Source organism: Mauremys mutica, chromosome 19 (assembly GCF_020497125.1).
Source record: "Mauremys mutica isolate MM-2020 ecotype Southern chromosome 19, ASM2049712v1, whole genome shotgun sequence".
NCBI lineage: Eukaryota > Metazoa > Chordata > Testudines > Geoemydidae > Mauremys > Mauremys mutica.
The window spans coordinates 18,341,009-18,365,420 of record NC_059090.1 but is presented as its reverse complement, the minus strand read 5'-3'; the positions used below and the strand labels follow the sequence as shown (position 1 = coordinate 18,365,420).

The 24,412-nt window shown below is 43.7% G+C and overlaps 1 protein-coding gene across 4 annotated transcripts in view; it reads right to left on the bottom strand.

Annotated features, from left to right (window-relative positions):
• The window catches only part of MSI2 (musashi RNA binding protein 2), a 386,104-nt gene that overhangs the window by 156,636 nt on the left and 205,056 nt on the right, over nt 1–24,412 (bottom strand). For all 4 annotated transcript variants that reach the window (XM_044993537.1, XM_044993538.1, XM_044993540.1 and 1 more), the window contains one exon: nt 14,078–14,126. In XM_044993537.1, coding sequence (XP_044849472.1) covers nt 14,078–14,126 — 49 coding nt within the window. The remainder of the gene's footprint in view (nt 1–14,077; nt 14,127–24,412) is intronic.

Sequence of the window (24,412 nt, the reverse complement as noted above, 5' to 3'; positions counted from 1 at the left end):
TCCTTTCTCTCACCCTTTTCATCCTCTCTCAGGCTCTTTAGGATTACTGGCCATGAGAAGGTATAGAGATGTCTCTTGAAACTTTGTAGACATAAATAGCAGGAAAGTGAACAAAAACCTCTTTCTCCCCTCCTTCCCCCCCAAAAGAAAGCAAATAAACACTCTCTCGATATATTTGAGAGTACTTAGTGGTCAGCTTTGCCTTTAATAAACCACGCTAAGAAATGAAAATGCAAGACAAATCATCCAGTACATTCAAATATTTTTACATACATTTTCTTTGGTGCTTGGGGGTATTTGCCTATTTTCTCAAGGTCACTGTGCTGATTTATTATAGTTGGCATCTTAATTCCACTCATTGCATTAAATCTGCCTATGTAAATGTTGCATTTTGTTCTTCCCCTTGTGTTTTTGGATTTCTCCCAATTAACATTTTCAAACAGTCCCACAAGACTTCTACAGCTACCTGATAATAGCTCTGCTCTTGCAATGCAAATGCAACCAACTTTGGCCTTAACTACAGCTGAGTGAATCAATTTGAAATTGTCACCAAGCACTTATTCACAAAATTCTTGCTCTCTTTCTAATTCATGGATCATCATGATTTCTGCTAATTTGTAATTCAAAACGATCCCATTGAATTTCACAAATTTTGTGTATTTGTTTGTATTTTGGCTTGTTAGCGGAGTAGTGTTGCTCAGTTGTGATGGGTAAACTCAAATCACATGATATCCCTCCCACCCACCCAATTGGAACAGCATAATTCATCAGATTCCTGGCGTGAATCCTCGGGGAAAGCAAATTTAAAGTTTGGTTTCCATGCGTATTTCAAGTATGAAGAGTAATTTTTATGATCGTCTGTGTTAGGAGAACTCAAATGCAGAGAACTTCTCAGGAAGTGAATGTAACAGTGCTATCATCATAAAATCAAACTCATTGGAAAGCCTCGTAACAAATTTCTGCTGAAAACTGTCTCTAGCCTTAATCTTTCTGGAATTCAAAGAGAACAACAAAAATTGCAGAGACTCCTGTTGCGTTCTCCAATCTGATTGATAGCCTGTTAAGAAGTAGAATTTGCTCAATATTTGCCTTGTTTGGCTTGCCCATCCAAGGCACTCAAATATCACGTGATTGGTGACCACAGCCATCTATCATTGTTATTACCTGCCTCATAGCAATGTTAAGAGGCTTCATTAATGCTTGAAAAGACTTTTAATATCCGCAGTCAATAAGTGTTATATTAGGTTCAAAGATTTCTTTTGACACATTGCTTGTTGGTTAGATTCATACTCTGAGACCTGATTCTCCATTACCCTGAACCACTACAGAGTGAATGCAAAACACTAACCACTCAGATTTAGTAACATTTTGCACCCATTTTGCATTGCTTTTAATGACTAGGCAAGGCACTAGACAATGGAGATTCTTCCCCTTTATCTTATATTTTATAGGGAAATGAGTGTGGGGAAGGAATGAGTCCAGAATGGATTGTTTCACCTCCACAGGAACTACCTGAAAGAGGACTAGCTGAATTAAACAGATTGGAAAATCTTTAATGTGTACGGTTCTCCCTCTCGGAAGAAAATTAAATACACAATGGAGGCGTTTTTAGCTTGTAAATATTAGGCGGAAGGACAGAGCGCAAGTGAAAGCTCTTGGAATCACAATTATCCCTGACTACTTTAAAGTTTATACTCAGCTTAGAGCCCAATCTTTTAATTGGAGGGCTTCTACATGAGTCACTGGTTACGTTGCAACCTTGTGTTTTGGGGGTTTTTTTGTTTTTGTTTTTAAAGCATTTGTTTATTTAACAAGAAAATAAAAATAGTGACATCGCTCAAGTGCTGTTCTGGAAAGCAGATTCTCTTCCCTTCTTTAGGGAAAGTGTTTGGACATATCTACTCCTTAGGTGCATTCTGGCTAGCGCAGCTGTTCTTCCTTCTCTCTCTTTTGGATGTAATTTTCATTACTAGTATAAAATTAAGCAATAAGGTATGACAGACAGCACATAGCTGGGCAATTATTCCAAGCCTCAGATGGCATTATACAGCATGAGGCATGGGGCAGAGTGACTGTAACCACTCGAGACGTTCAATAATCGCCTTGAAATGCATGGCCAGGAGCCGTATTCACTATTACGAAATGGAATCTACTGGGATGCAGGACTCATATTGGCTTGAATGCGTTTATTTGTACATCGAATGTGAGGTGCTCTGTTGCAGTGGCAATGGGGGCTGTACAGGAAATTCAAGACAAGGAAAGTGGATCCAAGAATTGGCAGCTTGCTTGGCTTTCCCTCCCCACCCCCCCTTTTTCCTCCACCTCCCTATTAACTAATGCAGTGCTGGTGAAATGCACCACGGTTTTCAACCCTAGTGGAAACCGACACCTTTATTCGTGGAACCCGTACAACATGAGTATCAGCAATGCACACCACTCTACCATTAGGGTTAAATGCTAGCCTGCATGGGAGGGGGGATAATTCAATCACAGTCTCCATTTGCTCTTTGGCCTCTCCGCTGATGCCGACACTAACAGGCGCCAACGCCCCAAATATGAAGTGGCTAGACATGATTTGGACACCTGTCTATCAGGAGCTGGACCGAAACCACCAGCTCATTCTATATGGACGACCGAGCCGGCCGTGGCTGATCACAGCTTTCAGCTGCTCTCCACCTGGGATAGATTTGAACCTGATACCTCCTGATCTAAGGAAATGTTTATGAATAGAATGTCTATAAGTAGTTACGGTATAATATTATAGTAATATTTCTAATAAATTAGAGTATATTATAAATGTACTAATATCAAATATCAATTCACCACATAGCATAACCACAGCCTAAATAAGTATGCATATAGGTGTGAATGACTGTACACAGTTCAGCCATTCCTCCTTGCTTTGATACGGTCTGTAAACTGTGAATAATATTAACTAGTGAATTCTCACAACACCCCTGTGAAGTTTTTAAGCTAATGTTTGGTAAACCACTTTGGAAAAATCCTAGCTACAGCTAAGCGTCTTCAGATCCCCAGTGCAGTTCACGGAGGACAAGTATCCACTGTCTCCGTACTCTAAGGGTTAAATTCTATATCAGTGTTGAAAAACACACATCCTTAGGATACATTTCACTAGCTGGGGAATGTGTGTAAGGAACCACCTAGGGCAGAGTGAATGTTTCTCTCAAATCAACTATTCTCTCAAGAGCCTCCTTACAAAGTGGTAAAATTAACAAGGGAATAAAAAGTAGTGTCATCTATAAATACCACCACCACCCATTGGTTCTCTCTTACGTACAACTTTTAATCCATAACTCTCAATGCACTTTACAAAAAGAGGCAAGAGTCACTGATAGATACATACATATGGCTGCCACCCCGTAATCTCCTGGGTTAGGTAGAATCGTTGGGCTAGTCTACACTGGAAGTGCTACAGTGGCACAGCTACACCAATACAGCGGCGCCGCTGTAGCATGTCTGGTGAAGATGCTCTATGCTGACGGGAAAGAGCTCTTCTGTTGGCATAATAAACCCACCTCTGTGAAAGGCGGTAGCTGTTGGTGGGCGAAGCTCTCCCATGGACATAGCAATGTCCACACCTGCGCTTGGGTCAGTGCAACTTACATCGCTCAGCGGGGTGGCTTATTCACAGCCCTGAGCAACGTAAGTGGTCGTGTGTACAAGCCCTAAGATTCATTTCCTAACCGTGCTTCAAAAAAGTAGGATGACGTGAGTGGCAGCAACTCTACCAAAAAAATTACACTAAATTAGCAAATGTAGGCAATATTTCTACTTCTTTTAAATCTAGTTTTTTTCCTAAGCTGTTTTGGGACAATTTTTTTTAAGAGCACATGACCTTGTTTTACTTGAACCAGACAGCAATGAACAAATAATTTCAGAGATTCTTCATCATTTTTATGTATAAGATATAAAAATGTCAATTTCAACTTGAGAGGTCAGTTACAAAAGTGAATTTCTGGCAGAGGTACAGAACATGAAAGGCTATTTTTCTCCTTAGAAAAACATTCTTCTTAGTCAAAACTTAGACCATATCTTACTAACAATATCTCTCCTGTCTCCTTCAACAAGCAGAATGATTATACCAATTGCTTGTACCTGGACATTTATTTTTATGTACTGATATTCACTAGAAAGGGGAGGTCGAAATGCCAAGCGCAGGGCACTTAAACTCCTCTTTAACAGGAATACATGGAAAGGAAATAGTAAACTATGCTTCCCTTTCCACATATGGGTTTAAGTCTTATTGATATAAACAAAAAGTTCCCACGCATGCTAGAAGCGCACAAAGAGCACATGAAAAGCAGCAATATATTTTCAGTCTGAATAATTTATTTTTAGATTAAAAACAACTGCACAAAAGTTAAGTCTCCACAAGAGAACAGTGTCTGTCTCTACTAACAAGCTTCTTCGAAGCAATTTCAAGATGATATGCGTTACACAGCTGCACATGCCACCGTGCAATTTGGGTCCAATTTTCAAAAGAGCTCAGTTCCTGTTTGGCCCTTATTTAAGCACTTAGATTATCCAAAGAGTTTAGTACACTGGGTGCTGAGTTTTAGGGAGCTGCTGGGCACGGAGCACTTTGGTAAACCTGGCCCTTGTTTAGGCGCCAAAATGGGAGCTGAGCAAACTTGACAAATCAAACCCCAATTGTGGGTGGCAAGCACTTGAAAATCTGGCACTTGAAGCACACATGTATGTTTCCCTAGTGTCTAGAATCTGCTAGTTCTGTCTAAAGGACTCCTGTCACAAGATGTACAAGTGGCGAGAACTTTTGCTGCATCTTTGCAGAAGCCCATGCACAAATTTGATCCACATGTAAGGCTCCAGTGGAATGAATGTGTGGCAACTGGGAGATCCGTTAACCGCTACGAACACAACACTGTTTGCACCATCCAGAGAAGATGAAAGAGGCGCAGGTCATATGCTGTCACCCTACCTTCTTGGATCATTCCAATGCACATGGGAGTAGTTAACTACTAAGAAAACAACACTGACGGTTTTGTTGACACTTTAAAACCAGCTAATGCTACATTTAACAGCAGTGATTACAGTTTGGGAGAATCAATCACTTATAACCTTTCTTTTTCTCTCTGTGTGTGTCCTGTTGCTCAACATGGAACACTGAAAAACTATGCATTGTGTGCAACCCTGGCTATTAAATGGAGGACACATGAATAGCTTCAGCATACTCCAAAACAGTGCTTCTCAATGCTTGCTAAAGTGTGTTCTGGTGTCTTCTTTGCAAGTGCAAAATTAACAAGTCACCCTCTCCTATGCCCTCCTGACTCATTGTTAATAGATAGTTTGGGGGAGGGACTTAGAAAGGCGAGTTGCCCCAGATTGATGAGAATCTTCATATACTGCATCCCACCTCCATTTGCCTCAACTCTAGATTAAACACCTTGGCAGATAGTTAACAGGCTCCCCTGTCTTTTCTTCTGGACACCTTTCATCCATTGTTCCCTCCTCCCCTTTTCTAGCAGTCGACACCCACCCCTCAATTCTTCGCTGCCTAGATAAATATGGCAAACAAGTCTCCGCAAAAGCCACAACCACCATGGTTCTTGGGATCACTCAGCAAGGAGTCATGCAGCAAAAGCAAGTAGGCTCAGCCACAGTCTAGCTTCATTTGCTTGACACTCTAGGCAGCAAATTCGTATGCCTTCTAGAGCACTCTTAGATAATGAAGTTAGAAGGACATCATTTTGTGAGATTCTTTCCAACCCTCAAGATCAATAACTAATGCAGAATTCAAGATTTTATCTGGGGTCTGCAAGAGTTACAAAATCAACTTTTTTTCCAATTACTAAATCCTTTCACGATTAAGCCAGTATTTTTCAACAGGCTCTATCAACTTCTCTGGACTAAAGAAAGCAATCTTCTAAAAAGTTTTGAGCATGTCTCTCTCTCTCTCCTTAGAGTGCAGAAAAAGCAGACTGGCAACATTTTCCTTCCACTAAGAAATGGCTAATATTATTATCAGCTAAGCTGAACCAGTAACTTCTGCTTTATAAGTATTAGCTCATCAGGTGCAAGTTGCTGCAATGAAATTACCAAACTAAAAAAAGAATCATTGCAAGCTATTATTATATTGCATGGGAATAAACCAGAGGATAGTTTTTCATCCAGTAATGCAAGAGCAGACCATTCCATCAATTAAACACTTAAATGGATTTCTGCATCCTCCAATAAGTACAGGAAGGCAGATAGGGATGAAATGTAATACCTTTGCAATACTACTTTTATTAGACAGCATCTAGGAATGGACAGCCAGATGAGAGACCACTACACGCAACAAAATGGTTAGCAAATCATGCTATTTTCATATTTTGGAGGTCCAACAGTGGTTATACCAGGTTATTGGAAATTGCCATGAGTGGGACTCCCAAAATTTCCCATAGACTTCAGATGAGAGCAGAGCTAGGCCAATGCTGAGCAGTTCTGGAAATCTACCCTGTATCACTGGTTAATATTGAGTATTATTTAGATTTAGTATTTAATGTTACACATCTTGACAAGTTACACTGTATTTATCATCCTTTCTAGAAAGAAATTGAATTTTAATATTTTTTCCCCGTTCCCTTGCCTCTGGTGTAGTAACTAGAGCAAATCACAACAGACATTTTATCAACTACTTCTCTTTTCCTTGTCTTGTTTGAGAATTAAGACTAACCCAAAAGTGGTTTCAAGGATTGCTATTCACACTGCCACCACACAGTCCTGCATTGTAAACAGGTTTCAAAATCCAATCAGAATGTAATAACTGGTAAAATCTGGGGTGCTTTATACAGGATCGATATAGCAGAACCCTCTTCATTACAACAACCCGGTAGACAGCTTACCAGCCTGATTAGGAGTGGCCACTTGTTCAAATAAAAAGTGTCTGCAAAGACTTAATGACATAAAACACAAGAATAAAGATGACTCACAGCATTTCATTTAAGGTGATATTTGTTCCTTCTTTTCACCTTTATTTGGCAGACAAAGATCCAGAGTTTAGCATGTAATATCTATATAGCATCTGCTCAAGCAGCAAAATGATTTGGCACCAGCCAACTGCTTCTCCCCATTAGGAGAAATTTGAGCTAATACTGTCTCAATTAAGTAACAGTTATTGCCATTCACTACCACTAGGATAAAGTCAGTTCTCTGAGAAACAGCTTGGTAAGTTTATGGAACTGATCCTCCAAGGTGTTAAATGCGCCTGTAAGTTGTGGATCATTCGCAACTCCCCAGTCAACTGAAGTGCTCCATGCCACACAAGATGGAGACCCAAGTCCAGTTTAAGTGGCCTATACTGGAAATGGCAAGATCTCTTTCAATGGGCATTTCAGCATCTGTTAGTCCTGAACGAATGGCTGGGTCTTCACTTCCCAGTCCTTCAGGACTCTTTCAAACAATTCATGTAAGGACGCTAATATGAAGAGAGACACTACTGAGTGTATATAGTAAAACAAGACTATAAAAAAAAATCAAAGCCAATAAAATAAAAATATCACAGAACTGCTAAAATCTTGTTGCTTCCCTTCCTCCAGGTAAAGGGCTCCCCCTCCCCCAGTTTGCATTAAGGGACTGGGGCTTTTTAGAAGCTAAGGTGCCCTCTGTCTACATAGCCCTCAACTTCAGTAGTTATGAAACTTTTCTTCAGATAAGATAATGGAAAGTTGTTTTTGACAGGAGAATCCATCCTCTAAGGGCTTATCACTCAGGCTCGCACCTGATAACACAGGGCTACCAAACACAATATTCCATCTTCCCCTGAAGTGTATATAAAAATAGCTGAATTGGAGCTGTTAAAGCACAAACATAAATGTTTCCCAGTGCCCAGGTGGTTTGGAAAGTGCTTACGGCAGCACAGTGCCACACACAGGAGACGCATCAAGGATCACCTTGAGATCAGAATGGAAAGGCACAAGGAGAATCTTGACTGCAGGACACAAGGGAAGACGAACTCATCACGGTTTGATTTTTTTAATGCTACAGTGGCGCCCAGCAGAGCAGCACTACCCTACCACGTAGAGTTAATCCTTTGGTTTGGGCAGCAGATAATCCTGTGATGAGACTGCCATTGGAGTCAGCAGGCAAGAGCAAGGGTAGATATACATGGGATGTGTGTGTGCAGAATCAGACTGCTGGTCCTAGAGGGGATTAGAACCCAGGACCTTTGGGTTCAAAAACAAAAGCCTCTGCCATTTGAACTAACAGAGCATCTCCATCAGCTGCCTAGGGAGTATAGCTTTTATCTTCTTTCTGGGTCAGCCACTAGAGGGCAACAAAATCCTACAGACTTCACCCAACACATTATAGTTGTGCAGTCTGGTTATGCTGCAAGATGATGCATTCCTTTGGATCTCAGGATTCTACCTACTGTGCTCCCGACCTATAAATGCCAGGAAAGGGCAAAGACTACAGCCTCTGAGGTAGAAGAGGAAGTAACTTTCACGAATTACCAAATGTAATTCTCAGACAGAGTACGTAGACAATAAAAATCCCAGAGTAGGAGCCTGCAAACTGAAGCTGCAAATGCCTCAAGAAAGAAAAAGTACTAAATCCATATTCATTTTGGAATACAACTCCTTTGGCCACCTGCCGTGTGTTGCATAAGCCACTTAGTCTGTAGAGTTTAAGCAAAGAACGCAAAGAACGTGGAGAGTGGTGGGTAGAAAAATCGCCGGAGCACATTCAGTCTGGCTAAATCTCCACCTTGCCAAGGAATTAGCCCCTTGGTGCTCCTTTAACTTTGTCATCCCATTGGACCAGGTCAGAGAGGAAACTTAGCCCTCCTTGTGCCAAAGACAAGCCCCAGGTAACATTGCTCTTAAACATCATAAGCAACTGAAGATCTTGACTGGGAAAGGGTATGTCATGCTTGTTTTCAGAGTGGCTGAAAATAAGAGGTTGGAAATATCCTCAAAATAAAGGAAACCATTTGGGGCTGGACTTCCAAAATTAGGTAAAGGGCTTAGACAAAGAGTTCCCATTGATTTCTAATGGGATTTGGGTGTTCAAATTTCTTTGGTGGCTTTGAAAATCTCAGCCCTTCAAGTTTTTTAGTTTTTGAGTTTTGTTTTTGCTCAGGTGTTGGGTACTGCAATTTTAAATAGAAGTATTTTATGGAAGAGATAGTGGTGAGGGGGGAAAAGATTATCTGCAAGTTTTTGTACTCCAGCAACCAGCAGTCACTAGGCTCTCTACTGAAGCAAACTGACACACACAATGAATAATTTAGAAGGAGTGTGTCATGAGCTCAAGTCTCCTGATTCTGCCATAGAGACAGAGGTTGAGGCAACACGCTCAAGCCAGCGGTCCTAGTGTTCTAGGAAATCGGGCTTGGCCGCTATCCCCACACTAATTTCCAGGGCTTGTAGCACTTCTTGACTTTACTCAGAATACTCTAAACTTCTTGGCAGCCTCCCTAAACAAATGAGCTATATACATTACTCCAAGAAGCTGACACTTTTGTGGCTCAGACAATAACTGTATCAGTCAAGCAAGCCCACACAAAGAGTAAACACAGGAACACTTAAGTGGGTAGAGTCTGAAAGACAAATTACATAAGCTGTTAAGATCTGTTTCCACTTGGGGGAAGAAATCATGAGCCATGTCAGGTTTTTATTCCCCCCCGTAACATGTTAAAGCAGAGAGGTGTTTGTAGTGTAACATCTATATCATACAGAGGGAGCCATATACTGAGACAGACGCTTACTATTTAATACTACTGGAAATTCACATTAAAAATAATCCTGAGTCAACTTTCAGAGCACTGTACAAGCAATAAGGAATCTTTATCACTCCGGTGTGGTAGGTAAGGGCAAATTACCTACAGATTCTGCTTCCTGTGTGATACCATCCATCTAGAATTCTCATTTTTGGGTTTTAAAACTCTAGCATGCTTGAAACCTCCAAGAGTCCTATAACGGTGGTATCTTTAAAGTAGTACAGTTATCACCTTTTACAGGTGAGAAAAGCAAGTCAGAATGGTTGTGTGTTGCCCAAGATCAGTGAGTCCGCTAAGATTAGAATTCAATAGTTTTTGGTGCTGATTCCCACAGATCACACTACTTCAAAGAAAAAACAAACTATGCTGCCATTAAAAAGACATGCCAAATTTAAGACCTAATTTCAAGCCTAAAGGAAATGAATAATGCAAGAACTCTGGTTTTTAATTCCTACATCTCAAGACTTTACATTTAGCATACGTTCCAGGCAATCGGTACAGAATATAAGGCTGGAAGGGAATGGATGGGCTGCACCCAAGGTAAGTGGCTGTGTAGTCGAGATGCTCATGGTCAGATAGCTAAGTGCTGGCTGCCTACCTACCTAGAGTTTCTGCTAAACTGTTTCTCCTGTACACGGAGATAAGGAAATGAACAGGTCTTTGAGGCAGCTCATCCTTAGCCACAATTTGTACTTTTAAAGAGATTGGGGATGGATTAAGAATACATGGGTTGCAGGAAGCACCAAAATTTCAGCCTGTCCATCCCACTCGCAATTCAGGACAGGCCTCTCCTTTTTCCAGACAAGCCCAGGATCAATTCCCTCCCAGTCCGCTTCCCCCTTTATAGACACTTGCCTGGGCCTGGTTGAAATATGTGAAATTTCAAATTTGACAAAATTTCTGAATGGCTACCTTTAAACTAAAAAAGGACAACAAAGAGCATTTCCCCCCTTGTTTCTTTGATCAACTATGGGCTGAATAAAATTTTGTTGAATGTTGAAATTTCAAATTGGGGGGGGAAGGGATTTTTAAAGAAAAATGATTTTTATGACTGGTTTCCTCTTCCCAAATAGTTCTGTTTGGTCTTCTTCTAATGGGTTCTGTGTCTTCTCATCGTTTTTGCACCGACTTAACGAAAGTGGATTGAGTCAAGTCAGCAGGAGTCCCTGATACGGACACACGTATAATAGTTTAGCTTGCGATCCACACGATCTAACTGGGGCCATGTCTACACTGCGGCTGCTACAGCAGCATAGCTAGACCAGCGTAATCCCATAGCATATATACAAACTACAGCAACGGAAGTGGTTTGCCCATCGCTGTAGAAAATCCCCGTTCCCAAGTGACGGTAGCCAGGTCAATGGATGCACTTTCCAGTTGACCTAGCTGCAGCTGTTCCAGAGTTCGGTCAGCATAGGTACGTTGCTCAGAGGTGTGGGCTTTTCACAGCCCTGAGTGCTGTAGCGATGTCAACCTAGTTTTAGGTGTGGACCAGGCCTGATATTAATACTTAATTGTGCCCTCTGCTCGGGAATTCCACTGATTTGGTTTCTAAGACTGATTTAAAGTTAAAATAGTGTAAAAACTGTGTGTAGACCGGCCCTCGGTCCTTGAGCCTCCTCTCAAGTGAAGCAGATAGCTGTGTAATTTGCTGCTGTTGAATATTTTCACTGCACTGAGTGCCCCTCCCTGCTCCACAAGGCCCTGATCTCAGAGATCCTGCCTTAATCCTTCCCTGAAAGCCGTGAATAGAGATTTAACATCAATGGAAGGAAGGGCGGTTTTGTGGTTAAGACACTGAACAGGAAATTCAATGATCTGAATTCAGTTCCCAGCTCTATCACCGACTTCTTGGGTGAGACACTTCAGGCCTTCTGTGTACCAGTTCCCCACCTGCAATGTGGGAATAAACTGTACTTCTTTTCTCCCACCCTCTGTCTGTCTGTCTGATCTATTTAGACTGTAAGCTGTTCAGGGCAGGGATTGTCTCTCACTACGTGTTTATATAGCACCAGGCGGCTCTGGTCTCAGTTGGGGGCTCCAGGCATTACTGTAATATAAATAAATCAGTAATAATGGTCAATTGGCAATTTCAGCCTGGGGGGATATGAAGACCACAGCTGTGATTCCAGCTCCACGAACTTGTCTTCCCCTCCTGGTGGGCACAAGTCGATATTCAATCCCATTTGTTACATTGAGCACTTTGCTGGAAGGCAACACTAGAAACTCAAGGCTAACCAATAGATAGATGCAGGTGTGATTGGAGGGAACTGGTTCTACTTGCACTTTGCTCAAGATGCAGGCAAGGAAAGGTGTCAATAGAAAGTTACTGTCATTTACCTCCAGGGCATTAATTAATCCTTTAAACAAGCAGCAAAGCCCAGTGCTTGACACCCACCCACCCAAGTGCCTTCATTATTTCTATTTTACATGGCACCATTATGCTGCCTGCAAGCAGCACACCAATTAATCCAAACCAGCCACAAAACATCCTCCCCATCCATCTGCATGTAGCCACTTTTTGGCTCTTGTCTTACACTGAGACTAGATCAGAAGCTCTTTGGAGCACAGACCATCTTTTTGTTCTGGGTTTATGCAGCACCTAACACAATGGGGTCCTGATCCAGGACTAGGGCTCCTAGGTATTACTCCAGTACAAAGAAATAGTACAACCACCACCACCACTCACTGCTTCCCCCTCCCCACATCTTCCCATGACGTTTTCCTGAGCTGTCAGACCTTCAGACTGAAAACAGCTTAACCTGATCCAGTGAGACATGAAACATGCAGTGTTAGGAGGGGAGATGGGGTGAGGGAATTATATTTATTCTAGCACTGACACCCAAGTCCCTCATAATTGGGGTGCATTCGCTCCACTCCTTCATTAAGGATAATTAGACCAAATGGCTCCTTAAATATCTATGGAATGCATCCTTATTACTTGCTTTAAGGATGCTTGGCTCAAAGTGATACACTGGGGTTCCCAGAGCCCTTGTTTCCCGTGCACCCCATACATTCTTACCCCCAAACCACTGGGGTTTTATAAATTCCAGACTCCTGCCAGCAAAGCAGAAAACTCAGGTCAAAGGTGCAAATGAAAGGCGGAAACTACGGAGTGAGATTTTCTAAAGTGCTCAGCATTGACTTAAACGCCTACTGACCTGGAAAGCAGCTGAGTTAGGGTGATGCTGGTGGCATGGAAAATCCTATCCTAAATTACAGGATCTAACCACACAAGGCCACGTTTGCTTTCAAAACTGGGAACCACGCATGCCAGAGCAATTGCTATCTCCTTGCCTCATCTCTTCCTACTCCCTAATCCCCCAGTCACACTTCACTCCACACAGCTCCCACGTCCTCCTTTGCTCACTTCTCACTCCATGCCATCTTCCACGCACGAGGGACAGCCAACATATCCCTGGTATCCTCCCTTTTCCTGCAAGAAGAGGCTGTAAAAAGATCGCAGCGGGCTAAAGGGTGGCAGGTGTCTTACTTCTAAGAAAAAAAATGAACCTCTAATACTGGCATCATCAATTTGCACATCCAGCCTTACTTCTAGTTGCTAGTATAAGACTTGCACATGCATTCAAGTGTGCACGTGCCCTGTGTGTGTACACGTTTCGCGAGTGGGTGGAAGCCGATTGGCAATTGGGCCCAATCTGGTCTAGCTACACTGAAGTAAGGGAATTGCACGTTAAGGTTCTTGCTCATCCTCAAGTGTAAACAGGCATCACAAGCTCATGCGGATATCTGCTATGGGGTCTCAGAGTATCATGTGTACAAAACATGGAGAGGCCTGATGAGTGTTTATCCCCTTAGTACTGAAGGCTGGACTCACTTGCCATACATCTTTGTTGGGCCAGAAGAGGGGTGACCAGGGAGAAAACTCTGAAAAATTCTTCCATCTCTAAATGTTACTCTGTCCCGTTCCACCCCAGCATCAGATGCCTAATGATCCCCCCAGTCTGCCACACTTTTATCTCCACACAAGGCCACATATCCCAGCAATCATCCTTCCACTAAAGTCAAGCTGAATAGGACTTTCTTTGGGCCACGAAGACAGGACTTTATCAAGTGGCCAGAAGAGTTGTCACTGTTGAGAAATCCAAGCGATCCCCAGACACACACAAAAACCGAGGCCCAAGCACGCCCACCTCCGCGTGACCACAGCACATGGGGAGGCGGCTCAGATCCCAGTCTCCTGGCACGGCAGCACTGAACACTGCTGTTGGGGCCACTGGGCCAGCCAGACCTATGGTGTTACATTCACCACACAGAGTTTTTGCATTTGCCAATTATAAAATGTGGCCTCTGAACTCAGATGCTCTCTCTTACCTCTATGCCGGTTGGTAGTCTTGTCAAACATAAGCATGGCATCCTCCACCTGCAAGACAGAAGAGGTGTGTTTTAGTATATTTGCTACAAGGTTAAGGAAGACACACAAACAAATCAAGTACTGGGGAGGCAAGGCTGGGGTAGTGGCAGGGTAAATTCAGGTATGGCAGGCCACATGGATTCATCATCTCTCATTTCCTTTGCCTGGAGTCAGCTCTTTCTTTTGGAAACCTGCCACCGTCAACACAAAGCCTAGCTGGCATTTGATCCTAGAGGGAAAACGCACTTTTAAAGTTTTATTGCCCTAAAAAGCACAAACATCCAAGTCGCTTTTTTTCCCTCCGTTCTTCTTCTGAGGCAGCTGGAGAGAGATAAGGAGAGGCCCCAGAGTCACTGATGCAAATCAAGCCCATGACTTCTCCAGCGGCTATCAATGTGCTGGATGGGAATTAGAAGATTTCAAAAAGTATGTGTGGGGCAAAATCTGGTCAGCCAAAAAGGTATTCAGAGGTTTTCAAGAGGCCTTTTGAAAAGCAACTGGAGGAAGGGAGGGGGACAGAGGTTTAATTTGCATCAGGTTTGGCATTTCCACTTCAGAAGAGAGGGCTGCCTGATGAAATGTATTGAAGTGCAACAAAAATCACTTTCAAGTTTCATCACTCTTTGCATGATTTATTCCACCTACATTTAATCTGTGCAGCCACACCTAAATTTTACACTTATTTTTGACTGAGGCTGTGCGGGGATTTCTTTTTAAGTATATTGTATTTTAAACTGTTCAGAGACTCCAGAACTTCAGCAGGATACTGCTGCACTCTTATGGAAAAGTCCTGTAGAATTTAACAGAAAATTATAACCTTTGAATAGATCGTTTTAACTACTATTTAATCAAGAAGTATCTCTCTGCTTTAGAAGAGATGATGGTAAAAAACAAACATACAAACTCCAAGCCACAGAATGGATCTCATTCTTTATTCAACTCTATTTTTTTAGAATAATTTCTATACTTGGGTTCATCCCTATTGAATTCTACGGAGGATTCCCCCCACCAAAAAAAATTTAACAACATGATGTTATTTACCCACTCATTTTAGAAAAACTGATTTCTTTGAAGAGTCACTCTGCAATGGCACCCACCCTGTAAAAATTACCATGCCAGTGATGCAGTTAGATGACAGTCCCCGAGGATAGCTCAATCTTGCATGCTTTACGCATGCACAGTGTTATAGGGCAGTAGCACAACTTTGGAGAGTGATTAAAAACACAGGGTGGATCTGTCCCTATTATTACAGCGTTGGAGGCAGCTTCCATGATACAGTAGAAATCGCAAGGAGGTAAAACCTCAAACTGTGCTTAGACTCCTTTTAAACCCCATTTCAGCTAACACTGATGAGTCCCATTCACATTAGTTTGCATGAATGCGTTGGAAACAGCCTGAGCTGAAAGGATGTAACATGCTTCCTTCATTCTGATATGCTTCATCCGCAGCATGCCTGGGACCTAAACCACTGGCACAATGACAATCCAAACTAAATTAGGTATATTGTTCTGTCGCCCCACTCCCCTTCCTTATCCCATAAAAGAACACCACAAAACCAAGAAACAACACACAGGTGTCAGTAAGGTTAGAGAGTAAATAAGGACAATTCCCCTAGCACTCATCTGTGCCCTGGAATTATGGTTTGATCAGTGATTGTTAAAATTCTCAAAGGCCTCAAGCACACAGGGATCAGAATCACGTTTAGCAACTAGCCCGGTTTCTCTGAACAACATGCGTTCTCTTTTCTTCTCCTATAACCACCTTGTGCATCACTGGAGGAAAACTGTGCGCTGAACACCCCTTTGTCCCCATACTAGTCAGTCTACACAGTACAACTTTATGACACTTCTCACCACAAAATCTTTGTCCAAAATCCCAACCCCAGCTGGAGAGGGCCCCCCGAGCTCATTCACACTCTACATACAAACAGAACAAGAGGCCCAGTCCCACCACTGTTGTCTTCTGACCCAGATGCAACAGAATTAGAATATACAGTGTGGAACGGTTCTCACAACTGTAACCAGGCCAGAAGCCTCAATCCTCGACCAGAGGTGTCATTACAAAGTAATGCCTTGTACAGGGATTTGAACGGCTGTGGACATCTGAAGCCCAGGGTGAGTTTCTCTGGCCACGGGGAGCCTGTGACCCAGGCTAACAGAGCATGATTCTTTAGCCTACTGTAGCAGCTCGACCAACACAGAGGCTAAAGTTTGTGTTGTTTTAAAAGGCTGCTTTGGTAGCTAGGAAACAAGGGCTGAACAAACAGGTGCCCAAAGGGCATCGCTCTGCAGCACTCATCAACAAGGGGAAAAACTCTGTGTCCAAAGGGAAAGTAATGCACAGGGTACTACATCTCATCCATACCCCAGATGACAGCACTAAGCTGATTAGCACAGTGCTGGTCTCTGTGCACTGCTAATTCCCCAAACTCCTCCCTCTTTACTGAACAACAAGTTACTAGGGGCGTTGGAAATACACATCCTTCTTTAGAGGTGAACTACAGAAGGAAAAAAGAAATGTACAGGCCCTTAACTTATTTCTCCCCATCTCCACTAAAAACACCACGAGGGACAAGATCTGGACTAGAGCTGTGCAAATTACAGATTTCATTTGGGCTGAAAAGAAAAAAAAATTGTTTAGGATCAAACTAAAACATTAAAAAAATTAAAAAAAAAAATCATTTCCGGCTGAATGAAATACATAGGTTGGATTTCAAGTACTTTTTAATGTTTTATATTTTAGAGGACATCTTAAAACAAAAAGTTCTTTTGATCTGAAAAAAAAAGCAAAATGTTTCAATTTTTTAGTGTTTTTTTTTTTTTTAAATAAACCAAAATAGTTCATTGAAACTGACATGAATTAGTGAAACGTTTTGGTGTTGCCGGATCTGCATTTTTCTCTGAAAAAAAGTTGTCCATAAAAAATTTCACTACACTCTGATCCTAACTTCCCTTTTGCTGTGCGACTGAGGCCTGGCCTACGCTTACAGAGCTGCAGCGCTCAGTGAAGACGTTGGCTATGCCAACGGGAGAGCTCTTGTCAGTGTAGGTATGCCAGCTCCCTGAGAGGTGGCAGTTATGTTGATGGGAGAAGCCCTCCTATCAACACAGAGCTGCCTACACCGGGAGTTCGGCGGTGTAATGGCATCGCTCACGGGGTTGGATTTTCCAAACCCAAGTGACATCATTATACCCACATAAGTTTGCAGTGTAACCCAGGGCTAAGAGAGTCTTATCAGGCAGGATTTCAATAGGCTGCAGCTTTCAACAGCCCTTTCCCTCTTCATCTGTGGATGGCAGGAGTGACAACACAGGCTTCAAACTATTGGTCAATCATCATCTCACTTCTCCAAGTACTGCCCAAATCCTGATGAGAGAGGAGGGATGGTCTTGGAATTGGACTGGCTCTCAGGAGATGCAAATGTAGTTCCGGGTTCAGCCATGGACTTGCTGTGTGTCCTGGGGAGAGACACTTCAACTCTGTGCTTCAGTTCCCCATCTGTCAAATGGAAATTGACGATGTGTTCTCTCTCGCCCTTAGAGTGACTTCGATGGGAGTTAGGCACCTAATTACCTTTACAGATCTGGTCCAAAGCTCCTGCTATGTGTTCGCACAGCACCTACCACAATGAGATCCCAGGCTTGGTCAGGGTCTTTAGTGGGCAAATAAATAATAGTAACATTGAGACTTCCTGGGCTGGGCTGGGGGAGATTTCTGCCACTTCGGGTGGAAACCACGTGAGCTCAACCATCTTCGTGAGCTTTGTGCTTTGTCCACACTGGGAACAGGACTGTAAAAGTTTGGCTCAGAAGCAAAAATCACAAAAAAGAGAGTTACAGATCAAGGGGTTCGACTCTGAAACCCTGCAAAATTCAAAGGGGTGAATCAGTTCTGTTGGAGCGGAGTTTCTGAGTTCAAATAGACCCTCAGAAAGCAGCAGGGTGTTTTTAAGCCAGCTAGTGCACTTTCAGCAATGCCTAATTGGTTATCTTTTCTGTTTCCTAAGGTCAGAACATTTTATCTCTGTCTCTGCCCTTTCTGAGTTAACCCCACCCCACATTATTTTTAGGGCAGCCATTGTAACAGAAGAATAGCCTCTTTCCTCCACAGTCCGGTGACACAATAGGACTTCTCAATGACTCCTGAATAGATAAAGTGCAATGGCGAAAGAAAAATTCTATTAACGCTTCACAAAATAAAACCTCTAAGAGCCAGTTAGACAGGGGGAGAGAGAAAAATCAATATGGATAAGGCTGCGCACTTAGAAAAACTTTTCACCAGTTGCAAAAGTAAAAGGGAAGAGGGAGAGGTAAAGGGAAAGGGAGGGAAGAAACTTATTAATTCAGAAAACCTATCAATGCTATGGAAATCTGGCAGAACAGCAAGAACTGAAACTAGAAGAATTTGAATATACAAAGGGCTGAATAGAATGAAAAACCCCCACACTGCTTCACATACACAGCTTGTTTCTCACGGTTCTCTGTGAATCAAACACAAGTGGCTTGTTTAAGTCTTCATCAAGGAGAAATAAGGGACACGGTAAGGGTAACCGGTAGTAAACCCAGTAGTAAGCATATTGTTCTCGCTCTATTTCGGGAGATGAGGGGGATAAAAGATCTGCACAAATGAAACTCAAGTAGGTTTGGTTGCTATGCCCAGTAAAGATCCATGAGTTAACCCTTTGGTTCACCCTGGGATTTCTCCTGTTCGACTATATTAGGGGTGGCTGGATGCAGCAAATCTTCCAGATCTTGGTTAAAAACATGCAACCACTAACTTATCTTAAAAGTCTGGAAGTTTGTCTAGTGGTGAGAGATGAGACTGGAAGACAGGACTCCTGTCTTCTATTCTTAGCTGTGATACTGACTTGCTGTGTGACCCTGAGCAAGTCACCAATCGTAATCAGTTTCATCTGTTGACCTCATCATGCTTTACAGAGGTTAAAAAGAATAATTATCCCCACTTTACAGATGGCTAAATGAGGCAGGGAGGTGCAGTGACTTACCAAAGATAAACTACTGACCTACTGTGCAGGGCTTTTTGTGAGGCCAACAATGTTTGTTCACTGTTCGGAGATCACCAGAAAAAAAGCGCTGTAGAGGGATAATGTAACAGTACTGTAATATAATTAACTAAAGCGCTTGCTTTTCTATCTGTATTGTAAAACGCTTAGTGTAACCCACTGACCGATGTATATTACATAACCCTCAGCTACAGAGCCTGGATCTTTAGCTCAAGCTGTAGAGGGTAATGATTTTAGTTGCAGGCATCCCCAGTTCAATTCTGTGTTAGGTAAGGTGGCTATCACACAAAGATGTTCTTTGGGTACCAGAGAAAAAATACTCAGCTACATATAACTGAAATTGCACAAGTGTTCAGAGTTTTACAAGGCTTTTATTGTGAAGTAAAACACTTCTCACCGCCAGAGAACCTGCCTTCACAGAGCAAGCCTGAGAGAGTGGCCTTTGACATGCGCCCTGATGGTCAATGCTTGAACTCAGTCAGTCTGAGAGTACATCTACACTGTGTTCTTAGCTCAGGTTAGCGAAGTCAGGTTAAAACCTGAGAAGGCACGGCAACTCGACTTAACTCAGGCTAGCCGCTTGAGTGAATGCCTATAGAGCCGCCGGGGTTTGAACTCGGGCTGCTCACCCAAGTTAAATGCCAAGTTGCTGTGTCTTCTCTGCTATTTTAACCCGAGTTAGCTAACCTGAGTTAAGAACACACTTGTTTTGTAGTGTAGACATACCCTGAGCGGGGAGAAAGTTCCAAAGTCCCTCAGCTGAAACTATCTGCCCCCAACCCCTTCATGTTTAAATCTAGGGACTATTAACTTGGCATTTCAGCTGACCTCAAATGCTGTGGAGAGAGGAGGCCTTGCTCTTCCTGTCTCTGCTCTGATATAGCAAGTGGGAGCCATTTTACTGTGGATAATCAGAAGAAAAGATTCTTAATCAAAGCCTGGGGAACTGGGCATTTAACAATGGAGCTTTATGAAGAAGTTTGGTGAAGAACGAATAGGAATCCAGGCAGGAAAAAGAGAACAGTTCAAAATAGAACAGGTTATTAAGAGGCCAGAAAGTTGAACGGTCTGATGGGTGCTCAGTGGCTGTTATGAAAAATGCATTTGTCTGATTTGCTGTGGGCAGCTGTTTGTATCACAAAACCACAACTGCAACTGGTGCCCTTCCTTGAAGGCAATAGGGATGTCAAAGTATAAATGTACAAGGAAAGTAAGCACTTTCTCACCCCTTCAAACAGGGTTGAGATGCATCAGGAGGAGAAAGTGGGGTTGTCAGGCATCCGGTTTTCGACCAGAATGCCATGTTGAAAAAGGACCCTCACGTCTCTGGTCAGCACAGCTGACTGGTCCACTAAAAGTCTGGTTGGCCACATCAGCCAGCTCCGCATGGCTCCCGGAAGAGGCCGGCATGTCCCTCCAGCTCCTAGCGCAGGGGCGGCAAGGGGGGCTCCGCACGCTGCCCCGAGCCTCTGCATCTCCCATTGGCCAGAAACCACAGCCAATAGGAGCTGTGAGGGCGGCACCTGCAGGCAAGGGCAGCACACAGAGATCCCTGGCTCCTCTTCCTAGGAGCCAAAGGGACATGCCAGCCACTTCCAGGAGCTGCCTGAGGTAAGCGTCCCCTGAAACATGCACCCTTCATCCCCTCCCGCACCCCAACCCTAGGTCGGAACCCTCTCCTGCACCCTATCTCCTTGCTTCGGCCCTAAGCCCCCTCCTGCACCCAAACTCCCTCCCAGAGCCCGCATCCCAGCCCCCTGCTGCAGCCTTGACCCCCCCCCCATGCTCCAAACCCCTCGGCCCCAGCTGAGAGCCCCCTCCTGCACCCCAACCCCCGCCCGGTGAAAATGAGCGAGTGAACGAGGGTGGGGGAGAGCAAGCGACGGAGAGAAGGGGGAGTGAGTGGGGACGGGACATCTGATAAGGGGCAGGGCAGGACAGGAGTGTTCAGTTTTCTGCAATCAAAGAGTTGGCAACCCTAGGAGAAGTCCAAATCCTAAGGGTTTATGTCCCCTCAGCTTTGTGGGGACAGAAAGGAGCGTTTTCCTGGGCTATCCTATCTGACACTTTTCAATGGCACTAAGTTCCGTTTGAAGAATGAATAAGTAGGAAAAGAAAAAACAATCATCTCGTGGATGGCTCATTTCTGAGCACACAACCTCCAGGCAGGTCACCTCCCTCGATTTTCATGCAGAAGTGCTTAACAAGAGGCTAGTCCTCCAAAAAAGGACTCAGCAATCCGAAGTGCTATATAAAAGAAAAATAGTAACATATACAACCAAAAACAATTATCCCCACATGGCTCGATGTGGCAGCTTAAGGAGTTGATTAATCCAAACTAATTAAGAGCAGCAAATGAGAGGGTATTACAAAACGCTCGCAAAGTCTCAGCACTTTCAGGGAGAGAAGGGTGGGGGAAGTGCCGTATGACTCAAAAGATAATACTAGTAATAAATAAATGGATACTTAGGAGTCTGAAAGGACATCTTTCCACCCTTCATACACCCCCACACGCACCTACCTCAGCCCCTGAACAAAACTACAATAGGTTTCTTACATAAAGCTTAAGTAATAGGTTTTAGTTTATTTAATGTTTCTTTTCAGTCCACCCAGGGCCCTGGGAAAAGGGAGGGATGCACTATCTTTAATCACTGTCTGGAAGAAGGGAAAGGGAAAAAGGAAGGTGGGAAAAAAGACCAGAAGAGCCAAAGGCTTTAATAATCCTAACAGTTCCTAGGGTTATTTAAAATACATCTGACCCCTTCACAAAAGGATCTACAGAGATAAATGTACTTAATATTTTCCACTTTAACAGCTGCATATATTTAAAGCAACAAAATGAGGATGACCTAAATAAAATGACTATTAATTGTACTTCAGGAGGCTCTGAATTGAATGCATTTGATTCTCCCCAGTAGAAGAACATACAATATCCTTCCTGAACTTCATTTTTCCTTCCTCATAAGGGTTTGTAACTCCCCTCACTTCTTCCATGGGGCAGGCCCAAACAGCCAAAGGAGATCTAACTTAATATGGACCATGTCCTAATGGGAAGATGGACTTCTTCCTCCTGCAAAGGCAAGGTGCTATTTTATAGCTCGCTCTCCGGTGCGATTTTCAAACAGCCTTAGTGTTGGCCAAATTCTCCTCCCATTGAAGTCAATGGTATCTTTGCTGGGGGCAGACTTAGACTGCAGGAAAATCTCACCCCTTTTCTTTGGCAGCTTTTATTTCGATGATCCTGACTTGAGCCTCAATTTAAAACCAATTGAAATCAACATGAGTGTCTCTATTGACTGCAGTGGGGAAAACAGGGCCTGTTTAATGATGCCTGTGAAACTCCAGCAATACCTCTTTAGACTTCTGCAGTTTGGGACTGCCAGGCACCACGCCACCAGGGAAGCTTGGGAGCAGAATTGTATAACATAAGTGGGCTGGGAAACCCAGCTGGCTCCAGCCTCTTGCTTTTTCAGGCTGAGATCTCATGTATCTAATATCCTCATCTCCTTCTCTCCCATCCATTGCCAGAAAAAAGCAGCAAGACACAAATGTAAATGTAAATATTCACCCGTACGCTCAGCACTCCCCCCTTTCCACCCAAGCAGGGCTGTCTCCAGACCCCAGCGCGACAAGCACGCGCGTGGGGCGGCAGTTGTCGTCAGGGGCGGCAGATTGGGCCGGCGGACCTGCCGCAGTCATGCCTGCGGGAGGTCCACCGGAGCCCCGGGACGACCGGACCTGCCGCAGGCATGACTGCGGACGGTTCGCTGGTCGCGCAGCTCGGCTGGACAACCGTCCGCAGCTGCGGGAGGTCCAGCCGAGCCGCGCGACTAGCGGATCCTCACCAGTCAAGCCAGCGGGAGGTCTGCTGCTCCCGGGGCTCCGGGGCGTCTCCCGCGCATGACTGCTTGGGGCGGCCGAATATGTAGAGCCAGCCCTGCACCCAGGGGCTCGCCATGGGATAGAACCCGCCATCCAGCATGCTGTTTAAGCGTTTCCTTAACTCCAAGCACGTGAGCAGTCTCACTGGGGAGAATGAGAAGCAATGACTTAAGCACACGCTTAAGCACTGCTGGACTGGGGCTAATGAGAGTGGACGTAATTGAGCTGCAGCACCCAAAAGGAAGCAGGCACCAGCCCAGCGGATATCGTGGAACAGGGAAATTGCCGGAGATCTCCACATTCATAGAGTTGGTGGGAAAATGCAGAGAAGTGGTTTAGTGAATGCAGGGAAGGAGAGCAAGTTACAGATGGAAATCACAGAGCAAGTCAGAAGACAATGGCCTGATATCAGCCACTTATGGCAAGAAACGGTTGCTTTCTGCGCCCCTGACAGCTGTCACATGGAAGTGGCATCTGCTGTCGGGCTGCTGGCATGCGGCTTTCTTGAGTCGTGACTGTACGCGTCTCCCTTTCAAAAATCCACCTCTTACTTCCTCTGTCATCCAATTTCTCTGTGGCTAGTCGCCTCAGCGAAACCCGGGGAAGGAAACAACTCGGATTTGCTTCCAAGCTTCCTGCCTCTCGTGGCTCTGAGTCAGACTTACAGAAAAGACATGCATGTTTCATGTGTGATCATGTGACTTCAATATGGACTGGCACATGAAAGGGGTGAGCTATGTAAGCGACAGTCTATAAAGCATGCATGACTTATATGGCATTCACATCTATGAAATTATAGCAATACTTAGAGTTTACATAGAGCAGTCCATACTCATGGAGATAATAAAGAACAGCAACAACTTGCTCTTGTACGTGAGCACTTACTCACACCAGTAATCCCTCTGAAGCCAATGAGTCTACTTGTACGAGTAAATAAGGGGGAGCACAGGTTCCACAGTCTTGTCCACGGCGCTTTACATTTATAGATCTCAAAGTGCCTGAGATCCCAAAGTGAGTAAAAGCATCATCACCTCCATGCACCACGTGAGCAGAGCCATGGCTGCAGTGCATAAATGTATAACTGCCCAAGCTCGGAGAGAAACATCCATTGATTCGTGTAACACTGGCCTGCTGGGACATTTACTTACATTCCCATGAAACAAATGCCGGACTGCTAATTGCACAAACATATCTCAGGCTTTGAAGAGTGGGAGAAGAGAGTTTATTGCTACTGAATGCTGAAATGCACAACCTGTAAATAAAGTACAGTAGAACTTCACAGTTACAAACACCTTGGGAATGGAGGTTGTTCGTAACTCTGAAATGTTCATAACTCTGAACAAAAATTATGGCTGTTCTTTCAAAAATTTACAACTGAATATTGACTTAA